We start from the raw sequence: 13,009 nt of genomic DNA, 5'->3' as shown, positions 1-13,009 counted from the left end.
TTCTAATCAAGTTAAGAGTGAAACTAAAACAGTATAAGCCTGAAGGATAGTTGAAGTATAAAGTAAATTTGAATTAGTGATATCTGCAATCTAGGATCCTATATCTATAAACCCATTCACCACACAAATGTCTGATACTTGTACAGAACACTCATGTTAAGTACACCTAGATTCTTCCTCTGCGTATCATTTTTCAGAAAACTCTTATACTTTTACGGGGATTTTGATAGATTTTCTGTCTCGTGTTTGTAGGAACTTAAGGGCAGGATGGAAGTATTAAATGAAATCAGCAGAGCATCTCTTCAGCCAATCACTTCAATATGTTCTTTAACTGTAAATGCAAGAACAAAGAGATTCGATGTTTCAAAACATTTTAAATTCAAGCATGCATTTAAATACATGCTTAGATAGAGCCCCAGTTGTTAGGGTGGGGCCTAAGCAGGATAGTGACCAGAAAACAGAGAAAGGTTGCTAGATATATTGAGTAATCTCTCTTATTGTGGGAGATGATCACTTTAAAAAAAACATTTGGAAGTTTTACCCTACATACAGTAGTAAGTAAAAGTATGGTTGTTCATTTTAGTTTTTTCTTTCTTTTTTTTTTTTTCTGAAAGAAGCTTCTTCATGCAGTCACACTTGCTTACACCAGGACAGTAACCATGTGAATGGGATAGCCAAGTGGGCTGACCCAAAGTAGGGACTACTTACCATAAACTATTTTTGAGATCAGTTTTCTATCCTAGCATTATTGAATTAGAGAACCAGAGAAAAACTGAAGTTGAAAGAGACCTCTTGATGGTCCATCCCCCATCTTAAAGCAGGTCTTGTGTGCTATAGAATAGCATCACGCTCTTCAAAGTGCTGGTAAGGTTTGAATCTATCTACTTGCCCGTCTGCAGACTGCTTGTTAATAAATATTTAGAAATTTCTGAGATGCATATGGTAAGAGAAAAATTCCTTAGAAGCTAAGAAATGTTAGAATTTGAGGGATTATGCATGTAGCCTGTCATACTTGTTACCTGCAGAGTGCTTCTATTTAATTAATGAAATGTGAAGCCTGTGTTCAGGATATATCACTGAATTTTTCTTCCATTGAAATTTGAGGAATTGGCTATGGGTATGCTAATGTATTGCAAAAGGACATTTTGCCCTGCGATTTGGTAGGGATTCTTTGCTCTACTTCTGTCTTCTGCAGGCATTTAGGTGCTTTTACTGTGCTATTTCTGTTTAGGGTGGTTGTTCTTTTAAAGTTTATCTAGCGTCCCTGTTAAAATGGGATTGGTAAGCCTAGTTACTAGTTCTGCCCCATCTGATACCTTTCTTGATCTGTTCTTTTCCTGGTTACGGGTCAGTATGATGAAAGGTGCATAATTTTAAATACATGCAACTCATCTAAATTGTTGTGAGCTAGCCTGAAGATCTAAGAGCCAGTTTCTGAATGAGCAGCAGGTATGTACTGCTATATATCTGTAGCCTTTAATAAGAATCTGTCATAAACTTTATCAGAAATGGTTTCCATGGCAGTAATGTTTTGGATACTGAAATACTGATGTGCTTGATTGGAGTGTCCCACAGTGTGACCTACTACCAGAGGCCCCAGAGCAAACCTCCCACACCCCTTTCAATCGTTAGTCAGCCTTACATCCTGGCTAACCTTTTTTGACTGTTGTCTTTTTGACTTCCCTAACCTTTATTAAACTAAAGTAGTGACAAAATTACATCAGGTTCAGTGTGTTAGCTCCTAGCTAATACTGAAGGAAGATGGCAGGCAGTGCAAGGTGAAAAGGCAGCAAAAGCTTTTGCTCAAAAGTTTCTTGTGATGGGGACATGAGGAATTTCAGTAGTCGTTGAAATTTAAGCCATCTCTGCACTTACATAAGTCATGCAGACATTTGTTTACTGATACATCCACATTTGTTCAAGAGGAAAAAGTACAAGTAAAAATACTAACACTTTGTCCATCTCATTGCTTCTGATGCATACGTTTTGTTAATTTATTAAAAAAAAAGCCAAGCAATTATTGGCATGTACCTTTTGAATCCCAGAGAAATGAACTACAGTTTTCTGCTTTTTATTTAAAAACAATCAACAAAACACCAAACAAAAAAATAAAGGCAGTTTGAAGATCTTTATGAATTATATTCAGACTATATGATTTAGAATATTAGTACTAAAAGTTCTTATTACTATTTTATATATTATGAAATATTTATATTTTACAATGTTATCAGCATATGTAAAACTAGCGTATTGGTTTCTTCCTGATATATGCCTGAGGATATATAACTTGGGCTCAGTGGCAGTACTTCTTGCAGTTTTCGGTGTTTTACCTGCCAATTTTAAGTGGCAAAAGAAGATAAAGCTTTTTCTAGAACTAAGAGACTTTTAAAATCTATATTAGAAATAATTCTCAGTGAAATATATTGTCTATATCTAAAACTTCTTCCTTAGTGTAATTTGAATTTACAGTTGTTGGCAGTGACAGATTAGTTAACCTACAAATGCTTCTTCTTTGTTTTCTATTTACTTTCCAACTGTGCAAAATGTATTGCCTTTTTACTACTTGTTGTCTCTTGATAGTATCTTTTAAAATTTCATTTTAAACTCCACAAGCTCATATATCATTATTTTACCTTCTTATCACTTTTGCTTTTCACTGTCTGGTTTGTCCTTCATTGGCTTGGCCTTCCAATACTGTACCTCGTGCTTTTGAAGGCTACAGAAACTTGAGGAAAGCAGTCAAGAAGAAAGAAGGTTGGAATATTTCCCAGGTTTTTAATTACCTGTCATTTTAATTAACTGGTTGTCATACATGAAAAGAAGTTGGGCAGATTCATAGATACTTGAAGAGTAGTTTCATTTGGCTCTTCAAAATTCTTCCCTATGTTTTGACTTTCAAGAAGTGTTTTAACTGGAAGAAACCTCCATTGTGGAATTGAGGTTGACTCTTGGATTGCAGTGTTGAGCAAGCATTTGTGGGGAGGTGGTGCCTTTGGGAATAGCTATAGATTTAAGTAGATTTTTCTTGCATGGCCTGTATGGAATGCAAGGCAGGAGGAAGGCGCAGTAGCACATATGGTATGAAATGTGTAGCAGACAGTGTATGACAATAATAATTGTGGCATGTGGGATCAAAAAGGTCTTGGTCCTTCACACCTCAGTGAAGTCCGCTTCTTTTAGTTTTGAAAGCATGCGACTGAAGCCTTGACCATTCCTTCCATTCAGTTTCAGCCAAAGCAGTAGATACAATAGTCAGAGAGCAGCTGAGTGCTCTAAAAAGAGAAATAACCTGTCCTGAAAAATGAAAGTAATGGAGCTTTTGTTTTTCAGCTGGCTACTCTGATAAAAAAAAGAAATCCCACTGATTTCATGCAGATGATGTGAATCCACATATCAGTAGTACACAAATTAAGCGGTACAGTTCTGCCTGGGAGAGCTGCTGGCTCTCCTTCCTCCTGTCGCTCTCCTTTATTAGGCAGAACACAAATTCTCTGCAGTGCTGAGCTCCACGCTGTGTGCAGGCAGACAGGAAACTGGGATTTTGCCTCAATCTGCATGAAGATTGCAGCTAAGATCTGTTACCATTTAATTAACCAACGTAAAACAGGATATTTTGTGGGCTGAGTGAGATGACAATCTGTGGAAATGAGATTGCATGGCTCGGTACAAACTGGTTAGGCTTTTTACTTCCAGCCTCCCTGGCTTCTGTGTGATTTCAGATGGTCCAAGCAAAAACTTTCTGCCTTGCACATGGTCAGCTGTACTGGATTTGGCTTCACGGGTGATGAGTGGGGCAGAAGGAACCAGTTAGCACTAAGCAGGTTAAAAAGTACAATAAAAAAAGTAGTGTGTGCACAGAAGCACTGTGTTACTTTACTGGCACTCTTCAGAGTAGACCTCTGTTTTACAGGTGGCTTTTTAGGTGTCACTTGCCAAATTATAGTGTCTAACATCTACTGAATGTTTCTTGTCACTGCACTGAGTATTTAATTTGTCTAAGAGTTAGACCTTGAGTCTGAGCTCCTCAGTGTCAGTGGAGGGAGATGTGCATTTCTAGTTACCCTGCCTGGTCAGGGACACATAACTTGCCAAACTTTTATGCAGCTGATGTTAGGTGAAGTGGATTCCACACTATGCAGTCCTAACCACATATTTTCGTTATTGCCCCCTGTGGTGTCTAGCCCTGTTCTATCATGATTTCCCATCTACTGGGGATGGTTTGGGTTTTGCACATGTAGCACTAGAGGGACTGACATTTGGTCCGTGACAATTTGTGGAGTGTCACTGATTTTTTTGAATTTTACATTTTCATGTGATGCCTCAAAAGTGCACTTTAAAATGTTAAAACTCTTCCTATTGGCGAACACGCCAACCTTTAAAACTAAATCAAACCCCTCCTGTAATTTGCACAAGCCATCACTACGGTTCATGTTGCCAAGAGATATATGACTTTTAAATAAGTTTTGAGCCATAGTCTGAAAAAAAAAAAAAAGCATGGGAATATACTAAAATAATTGGGAAAAGTTTCTTTTGGAGACAGACAGTCCTACTGTGAGAATTTCAGTATTTTTTGACTCTCTGTTGTTCTGTCAATACCTAGTTTGAGCATTCCCTTTATGTCAAGGTAGATAACTGATCAAAAAATAGTTATAGTATAATAAATTATGACATTGTTAGGCTTATACATATTTTTTCATACGATTGTATGCAGAGTGGGCTCTGTGATAGCCTGAGAGAATAGTAATACCTGAAAAGTATGTTGTACCTACACACAATGTTCTTCCTTTGTTTTGTAAAAGCTATTCTGGGTACACTGCAACTTCCATGCAAAATGTGTAATACTGTAATATATGAAGATGTGTATTCTTGTTGTCCTAATTGTGCAATATGCCCTAAAACAATGTGCTAATCATTAAAATTATTGTACAAACTAAGATTAAGAGTAATTAAGCATTATTTTGTTATCTATGGGAGTTTGGAAGTTGTGTTTTACCCATGCCCAACACCTGTGCCTTTGTCTAACTACTCTTTGGTTTTCCTCTTTATTTGGAATTGCAACTTACTGGTTTGGGGGATGGGAAGCACATGCATTTCAGTTTGTGAATGTTTTGTGTCTGTGCCTCTTCTGCTAGTGTTAAAGAGGATAACACAGATAATGAGCAGGAGAAGAGAGATGAAAAAGGCACTTCGGAGAGAGAGAATAATGAATTGGAAGCAGTAAGTATCTGGAAGTGTTTGGTTTATTTGTTCATTGTCTGTTTAAAAATTTACAAGTTTATAAAAAGGCTATTAGGAATGGGTCAAGTGAATACTGTGGCTTCACAGTGATAGTTACAAGTGACTGGGGGATGGAGAAGTGCGGATGTGCTTCATCTTTCTATTTTGTAAATTTTGTAGGAGGAAGTTCAGGAAGTAAGTGATCATGAGGATGAAGAAGAGGAAGATGATGAGGATGAAGATGACATGGAAGTTGTCGAAAGCTCAGATGAATCAGATTCTGACTCTGATGAAAAAGGTGATTTCAGTGCAACATTTTGTAAAATTTTACAAATGCTATCTGTCATTCCCTGGGTTTTGGTAGGCATGACAGCATGCTGTCAATCCACTGTCCATAATTCTCTGTGGATTGTGTGTCCAGTGAATTCTTTTTTGGTTATGGTGCTAAAACATGTAATATACATCTGATCAAGTGTCCCCATACTGGCTTTAAAATTGACCAGAGACCATCAGCTGTTAGATAACACATTTCTTCCTTAGTTAGAATATCCGAAGTGTAAGTTTACGTAGTAGTTTATTTGTATTCCTTGGGATAGCTCCCATTCAGCTAATTTGGAAATTGGTAAAATTTAATTTTGAAAGGCTGGAAGCCTAATCGGCCTTCCTCGTTTTCAGAGGCTGTGGCTTTATGTAGAAGCATTAACAGCTGGCTTATGTGTGGCACGCGAATTAGGACTGCTAAAGTCAGAGACAGTATGACCAGCAATTCACTCATGTGAGTTGGGCCAAAAATGGGCAAACCAAGTCTGCTCGTTCCTTCTTATTTGAGAGTCATGCAAACCATCAGCAGGAATTGCAGAACCTGGAAAAAAAAAATCCTCGACTGACATCCTTATTCTGGAGCGCATAATCTTAAACAAAAAAAGGACCTAATTGACAAAGAAATTAATCAAACTTTTATAAACTTAGTGTCTGGGTTAGTCCTTTTCCCTTACTTTTTCCTCCTACTTTTCTCATTCCCTTCACCATTCCACTTCAATGATTGAGGTGGCTCCTCTCTTCTCAGAATTTTGGCTGTTTTTTTCTAAGAGCTAGAGAAGGGAAGTCTCCCTTTGGAGTCTGCCAGCAGTCAGTTTTTCCTTTCATAATCTGCTGGGTTTATGAATGACAGTTATTTTCCAGCCCTGAAATGTGACCGAAGTCTCATAGCCTGTGCAGCTTTTGTATGGGAAAGGACAGATTTCTGATGTTGAGATTTAAATGTGAGGAATTGCAACATATTGGCAACTGTGATCTAATGAGAGGTATCTTTCCCTACCTCTTTCCAGTTCTAGGATGGGGAAAGTGTGTAGGGAGGAGACTTTATCATGAATTGCAGACAAATTTTGCTTGCTACATTGTGCTTTGTGTAGAATTCTCCTATGCATAATTTACATGTCAGGAAATGACCCTAACGTTGCAGGGACTAAATATAGTTAGGTGATCTTCGCTCTTACTGTAGCAGAAGTCTTAATTTTTAATTACCTGATTCTTTTTATTTTAGAAAATTATCAGGCTGACTTGGCAAATATCACCTGTGAAATAGCTATTAAGCAAAAGCTGATAGATGAGCTAGAGAACAGCCAGCGAAGGTTGCAAACACTAAAAAGACAATATGAAGAGAAACTAATGATGCTACAACACAAGATTCGAGACACTCAGCTTGAAAGAGATCAAGTTCTTCAAAACCTGGGTAAGAAGTACAAAATCATTTAAATCTAGATGTTGTGTAAAATATTCAAATTGAATTGTTTGCTGCTTTCATCACTTTTTCAAATGTGATAAGAAATTGCAGAAAACAGAAATATGTTTGTACATGGTTATTGCCATTGAATGCCAATGAATCATTCTAGTTTCTACCAGAATGAGAAAACTCATTCTAGTTTCTACCAGAATTGAGAGGAATCTTTTAAAAAGATACTGCCACTAACATGTATTTGATTTGGATGAACAAGCATTTTCAGTTTTCTAGGAGCTCTCATTTTAACGTAGTCCTTGACGTAGTTCCTGAATTAAAAGTTGTTTCCCACTCCTCCCTCTACTTCCTTTTGATTTGCATAAAAATCAGAACTGGGATCAGTGCCCTTGCAGAGATGTTTTACTGACCAGACCTTTTTGAATGTGCAATCATATTGAGATGAAAAACAAACTCTGGCTTAGGAAGTCTGAAGCCACAAATAGCTGAACTTTGGGAGAGTACTGGGGAAAGTGTTTTGTTTGTTTCTTTTTTTTTCTTTTTTTCAATATACTATTATCTGCTTTATAGTTGTATACTTTTATATGCTTTTGCTATTCCCTTATTCTTCCTTAGACCTTCTTTTGATCAGTGCCCAAAAAGGGATACTAGGCTTGACGGCTCTTGGGACTGTTGTTCTGATCTTGTGCACATACGTGTGAACAAGCATATGTGTATCTGTCTTCAAGTTCTCACATATTTGTTGTCTAGTGCAAAGAAATCAGAAGGCAAGTGTTAATACTTGATCTCTTATCCAAGAAGACATACAAGGTGGGAAGTTTGAAGCAGTGCAGGTGACAGGAGCTAGAGACTAATTAACTTTTTCAAAGATATTGCAGATAATGCTAAAAGCAGAGGAAGCAGTCATCTGCTGTGGCTGGCAAAGTGAAAATATCCTGAACAAAAGCAGATTAAGAACTCGCTTTTGCTCTAGGTTCTGTAGAGACCTATTCAGAAGAAAAGGCAAAAAAAATCAAGTCAGAATATGAAAAGAAACTCCAAGCCATGAATAAAGAACTGCAGAGGCTTCAAACAGCGCAAAAGGAGCATGCACGATTGCTTAAAAATCAGTCTCAATATGAAAAGCAACTGAAGAAATTGCAGCAGGAGGTGACAGAGATGAAGAAAACCAAGGTATATTTCAGTATATTGAAGTGTTGTACAGTGAGTGTTTACTGAAAAATGGGTTGAAATCTTCTCTGCATTTATCTACCAGATAACTCTGTTCTTTCTGTCAGCTGCTCAGAAGTCTGAAAACAGAAAAGATATGAAGACTAGGCTATTCCTGGGGGAGAGGGGTGGCTTTTAGGCTTAATGAGCAGAAATTACAGTATCAGACATGGAGAAGCTTGCACTGTTAATCAGCTGTTATTCAGCACTTAGTGAAGAAGACACATTAGATGGAGGAGGTGAATTGCTAAAACCATGTAATATGCTGGAAGATGGCAATTTGAAGAAGAAACTGTATATATATATATATATATAGAGTGGGGGCAGGGAAACAGCACTTCAGTGTAGACAGCTTTTTCTAAGTGATAACCTCTTTATAGGTTCGCTTGATGAAACAAATGAAAGAAGAGCAAGAGAAAGCTAGGATGACTGAATCTAGAAGAAACAGAGAGATTGCACAGCTTAAAAAGGAGCAACGCAAGCGAGAGGTGATTTAACAGATAAATAACTTTCATTTGGAATAAGCATCTGTCATAATGATGTGCATTAACTTGCAGGCACGCCATGTATATATGCATTCACTGGCACTGACACATACCTCTGTTTTCACCAGTCAAAATGCGCATAATTTGGTTCGACTTCTAGGATAATTTAGTTCCTAGCTTCAGGTGATAAGCGTAACAGAAAATAGAAGACTTATTGAATATGTATTTCAGTATTATTTTATTAGTTAATCTTTGTAAATCTGTTGCTATCACCTTACTTGGATGCCAAGTGTTCTTTTTAATAGAGAACTGATATAGACACACTTATTTTCATTCTGCCCTAGAAAACAAGAATTCATTTTCACTTGATCTCTTCATGTCACAACAGTTTGGGAAATTGCATTAGTGTGTAAAGGCTTTTTTTTTTTTTAACACAATATGGTCCTTGTTGCAAATAATGGAAAAAATATCATGTATTCCTCTTATTTTTTTCACAGCATCAGCTCAAGCTTCTGGAAGCTCAGAAAAGAAATCAAGAAGTTATCTTACGTCGCAAAACTGAAGAGGTATTGTGCTAAAAGAGTAACACATCTTTGAAAACAGAATGATACTGTATTACTATAACTTAGAATGTGATTTTGGAGATGTGATTATGTCTTTGCACTCTGTTTCAGGTCACAGCCCTTCGTCGGCAAGTAAGGCCTCTGTCGGATAAAGTGGCAGGAAAAGTAAGTCGAAAGCTGAGTCTGCCTGAGCATCCTACACAGGAACCAAGTTCTAGCTCATCAGTTGAGCATGATGGTTCAAGAACAGCAGCACTGCAGAAGATGAGAATCCCTGTTGCAAGGGTTCAAGCATTATCTGTAACTGCAACAAATGGAACAGGGTAAGGATTAAAACTGTTTAGTACTCTAAGAACTGAAAATTGCATGGACTTTCTAGCAGATAATCTTGTGATGATACATATTGCAGGAGTTATTTTTCAAACTGGTATCGTGTAATGCTCATAAAATGGGCATTTTACCATTATCAAATGTAATTTGAGTTTTGTGGGTTTAAGACAGTGTGGAATAATATAAAATGGCATTAAAGGACAAATCACATTAAGAAACCCCAAAATTTCAAAATCCAGTTTATCTGTTCTTACAGAAATGCCCTTGTTGGTCTAATGCCTGCAGTGTTCTTAAGTACAACGGAAAACTTGTCAGAAACAACAAGAAGGGCTTCTTCAACTACATCTGTAGCAAATGGAAGGCTAGGGACAATGTGGGGCCACTACTGAATGAGGTGGGTGTCCTGGTGACGGAGGATGCAGAGAAGGCAGAGTTACTGAATGCCTTCTTTGCTTCAGTCTTCAGTGCTAAGGCAGGCCCTCAGGAATCCCAGGCTCTTGTGGCAAGAGAGGAAGCCTACAGAGAGGAAGACTTTGCCTTGGTTGAGGAGGACTGTGTGAGGGACCACTTAAGCAATCTGGACACCCACAAATCCATGGGCCCCGATGGAATGCAGCCACGAGTGCTGAGGGAGCTGGCGGATGTCATTGCTGAGCCAATCTCCATCATCTTTGAGAGGTCCTGGAGGACAGGAGAGGTGCCTGAGGACTAGAGGAAAGCCATTGTCGCTCCAGTGTTCAAAAGGGGCAAGAAGGAGGACCCAGGGAACTACAGGCCGGTCAGCCTCACCTCCATCCCAGGAAAGATGATGGAGCAGCTCATCCTTGAGGTCATCATCAAGCAAGTGGAGGAAAAGAAGGTTGGCAGCAGTAGTCAGCATGGATTCACCAAGGGGAAATTAGTCTTGACCAATCTGATAGCTTTCTACAATGGCATGACTGGCTGGGTAAATGAGGGGAGAGCAGTGGAAGTTGTCCACCTCGACTTCAGCAAGGCTTTCAACACTGTCTCCCATAACATCCTCCTAGGGAAGCTCAGGAAGTGTGAGCTGGATGAATGGTCAGTGAGGTGGATTGAGAACTGGCTGAATGGCAGAACTCAGAGGGTTGTCATCAGCGGCGCTGAGTCTAGTTGGAGGCCGGTAACTAGTGGTGTCCCCCAGGGGTCAGTACTGGGCCCAGTCTTGTTCAACTTCTTCATCAACGACCTGGATGAAGAGTTAGAATGTACCCTCAGCAAGTTTGCTGATGACACCAAACTGGGAGGAGTGGTGGATACACCGGCAGGCTGTGCTGCCATTCAGCGTGACCTGGACAGGCTGGAAGGTTGGGCAGAGAGGAACCTGATGAGGTTCAACAAAGGCAAATGCAGGGTGCTGCACCTGGGGAGGAACAACCCCATGCACCAGTACAGGCTTGGGGCAGACCTGCTGGAGAGCAGCTCTGTGGAGAGGGACCTGGGTGTCCTGGTGGACGACAGGTTAACCATGAGCCAGCAGTGTGCCCTGGTTGCCAAAAAGGCCAATGGGATCCTGGGGTGCATTAGGAGGAGTGTGGCCAGCAGGTGGAGGGAGGTTCTCCTTCCCCTCTACACTGCCCTAGTGAGGCCCCGTCGGGAGTAGTGTGTCCAGTTCTGGGGTCCCCACTTCAAGAAAGATGAGGAGCTACTGGAGAGAGTCCAGCAGAGGCCTACGATGATGATGAGGGGACTGGAACATCTCTCCTATGAGGAGAGGCTGAGGGAGCTGGGCTTGTTCAGCCTGAAGAAGAGAAGGCTGCGAGGGGACCTAATAAATGCCTACAAATATCTTAAGGGTGGGTGTCAGGAGGATGGGGCCAAACTCTTTTCAGTGGTGCCCAGTGACAGGACAAGGGGCAATGGGCACAAACTGAAGCAGAGGAAGTTCCGTCTGAACATGAGGAAGAACTTCTTCCCTCTGAGGGTGACGGAGCCCTGGAACAGGCTGCCCAGGGAGGTTGTGGATTCTCCTTCTCTGGGGATATTCAAGACCTGCCTGGACAAGGTCCTCTGTAGCCTACTGTAGGTGACCCTGCTTCGGCAGGAGGGTTGGACTAGATGACCCACAGAGGTCCCTTCCAACCCCTACCATTCTGTGATTCTGTGGAAACACAATTTAATGTATTAGGCTTATTGGTGATCTGCTGTGGTTTGAGGCAGATCTCCTTGTTAAATAGCGAACAACTTTTAGGTGGCATTTGATTTCAGTGGTGCATCATACAAGATGCTACAGTGTTTGATACTTTTTTTTTTTTAATGCAATATGTTAAAGTGCAGTAGAATTCAGGGCTGGGTGCAGGTAGCTGTCTGTTGCAATGAAAAAGTGCAAGAAATTCTGCAAGAAAAGTTTAAGTTGTCTGTGAAATATATTCTGGCCTGATCATTTCCACATTCAAATGTGTAATTGGACTACTTTAGACTCAGCTGTATGTTTCTCTTGAATTTATCACAGAAAGAAGTATCAGCGGAAAGCAGTGACAAGCAGAATTTACTCCTCAAGGGCAGCCAGGATGAAGTGGCAGTTACTCGAACGCAGAGTGACTGATATCATTATGCAGAGGATGACCATTTCCAATATGGAGGCAGATATGAACAGGTTACTTACGGTGGGTGATCTACTAAACACTGTTAGCTGTATCATCATATTAAATAGAGAGAGAAGTGCATTTATGTTCACTGTAAATGAATTGCTGTGATGGTGGCCTAGGCAAAGTGATTGGAATCCATTGCAATCAATGAAGCAGCTCTAAACAACGCCAGTAAGCATTTGGATCATGGGATTGCTGTGCTTAGTAAGAAATAAAAAGCACATTAATGGAATCACGTGCAAATATATTAGTTTGTATTACTTCTTCCTGTAAAAATCATGATATATTAGTTGAAATATAAGAAGGAAAACAAAACAAAAAGGCGCTTAAATGCCCTAAGTGTTTACTAATTCCTTTTTATGTAATATTATGTTTTTTGGGAAAATAGCAACGTGAAGAACTTACAAAAAGAAGAGAGAAGCTTTCAAAGAAAAGGGAGAAGCTCATCAAGGACGGAGGTGGAAGTGAAGCAGATAGAAATGTCCAAAACATAAATGAAGAGGTGGAGTCACTAACTGCAAATATAGACTACATTAATGACAGCATTTCTGACTGCCAAGCAAATATTATGCAAATGGAAGAAGCAAAGGTAGGTCAAATCTTAGTGCAAAATCGGCATAATGGAGAAAAGAAAAACCAACTGTGTTAGCCTTGAAAATGTTCTCACTTAAAAATGAATTTTGTTTTGGCTGTATAACTGTTGAACCCAGAATTTAAAACTGGTGAAAGCTTGGGTGAAGTCTGAAACAGAGCGTTTATACAGCTGAGTTTTCAGATCTGAATTTTAGTGTCAATAGCATAATGCAAGTTAAGATTGCAAAGCATTTAAATGTCAAAGCGGATGCTTTCTATTCTGCTGGCATT

General features: G+C 39.5%; 1 protein-coding gene across 9 annotated transcripts in view; it reads left to right on the top strand.

Annotated features, from left to right (window-relative positions):
• The window catches only part of KIF21A (kinesin family member 21A), a 104,509-nt gene that overhangs the window by 53,946 nt on the left and 37,554 nt on the right, over nt 1-13,009 (top strand). For 6 of the 9 annotated variants that reach the window (XM_075428411.1, XM_075428410.1, XM_075428418.1 and 3 more), the window contains exons 12-21: nt 2,716-2,754; nt 5,133-5,217; nt 5,398-5,515; nt 6,761-6,949; nt 7,926-8,125; nt 8,542-8,649; nt 9,144-9,212; nt 9,321-9,532; nt 12,010-12,163; nt 12,534-12,734. In XM_075428411.1, the coding sequence (XP_075284526.1) occupies nt 2,716-2,754; nt 5,133-5,217; nt 5,398-5,515; nt 6,761-6,949; nt 7,926-8,125; nt 8,542-8,649; nt 9,144-9,212; nt 9,321-9,532; nt 12,010-12,163; nt 12,534-12,734 (1,375 nt within the window). The remainder of the gene's footprint in view (nt 1-2,715; nt 2,755-5,132; nt 5,218-5,397; nt 5,516-6,760; nt 6,950-7,925; nt 8,126-8,541; nt 8,650-9,143; nt 9,213-9,320; nt 9,533-12,009; nt 12,164-12,533; nt 12,735-13,009) is intronic. The other 3 variants (XM_075428413.1, XM_075428417.1, XM_075428412.1) reach the window with 1 other exon arrangement.

The sequence above is a fragment of the Opisthocomus hoazin genome, chromosome 8 (assembly GCF_030867145.1).
Source record: "Opisthocomus hoazin isolate bOpiHoa1 chromosome 8, bOpiHoa1.hap1, whole genome shotgun sequence".
Classification (NCBI taxonomy): Eukaryota; Metazoa; Chordata; class Aves; order Opisthocomiformes; family Opisthocomidae; genus Opisthocomus; species Opisthocomus hoazin.
This window is presented reverse-complemented; position numbering and strand designations above follow the sequence as displayed.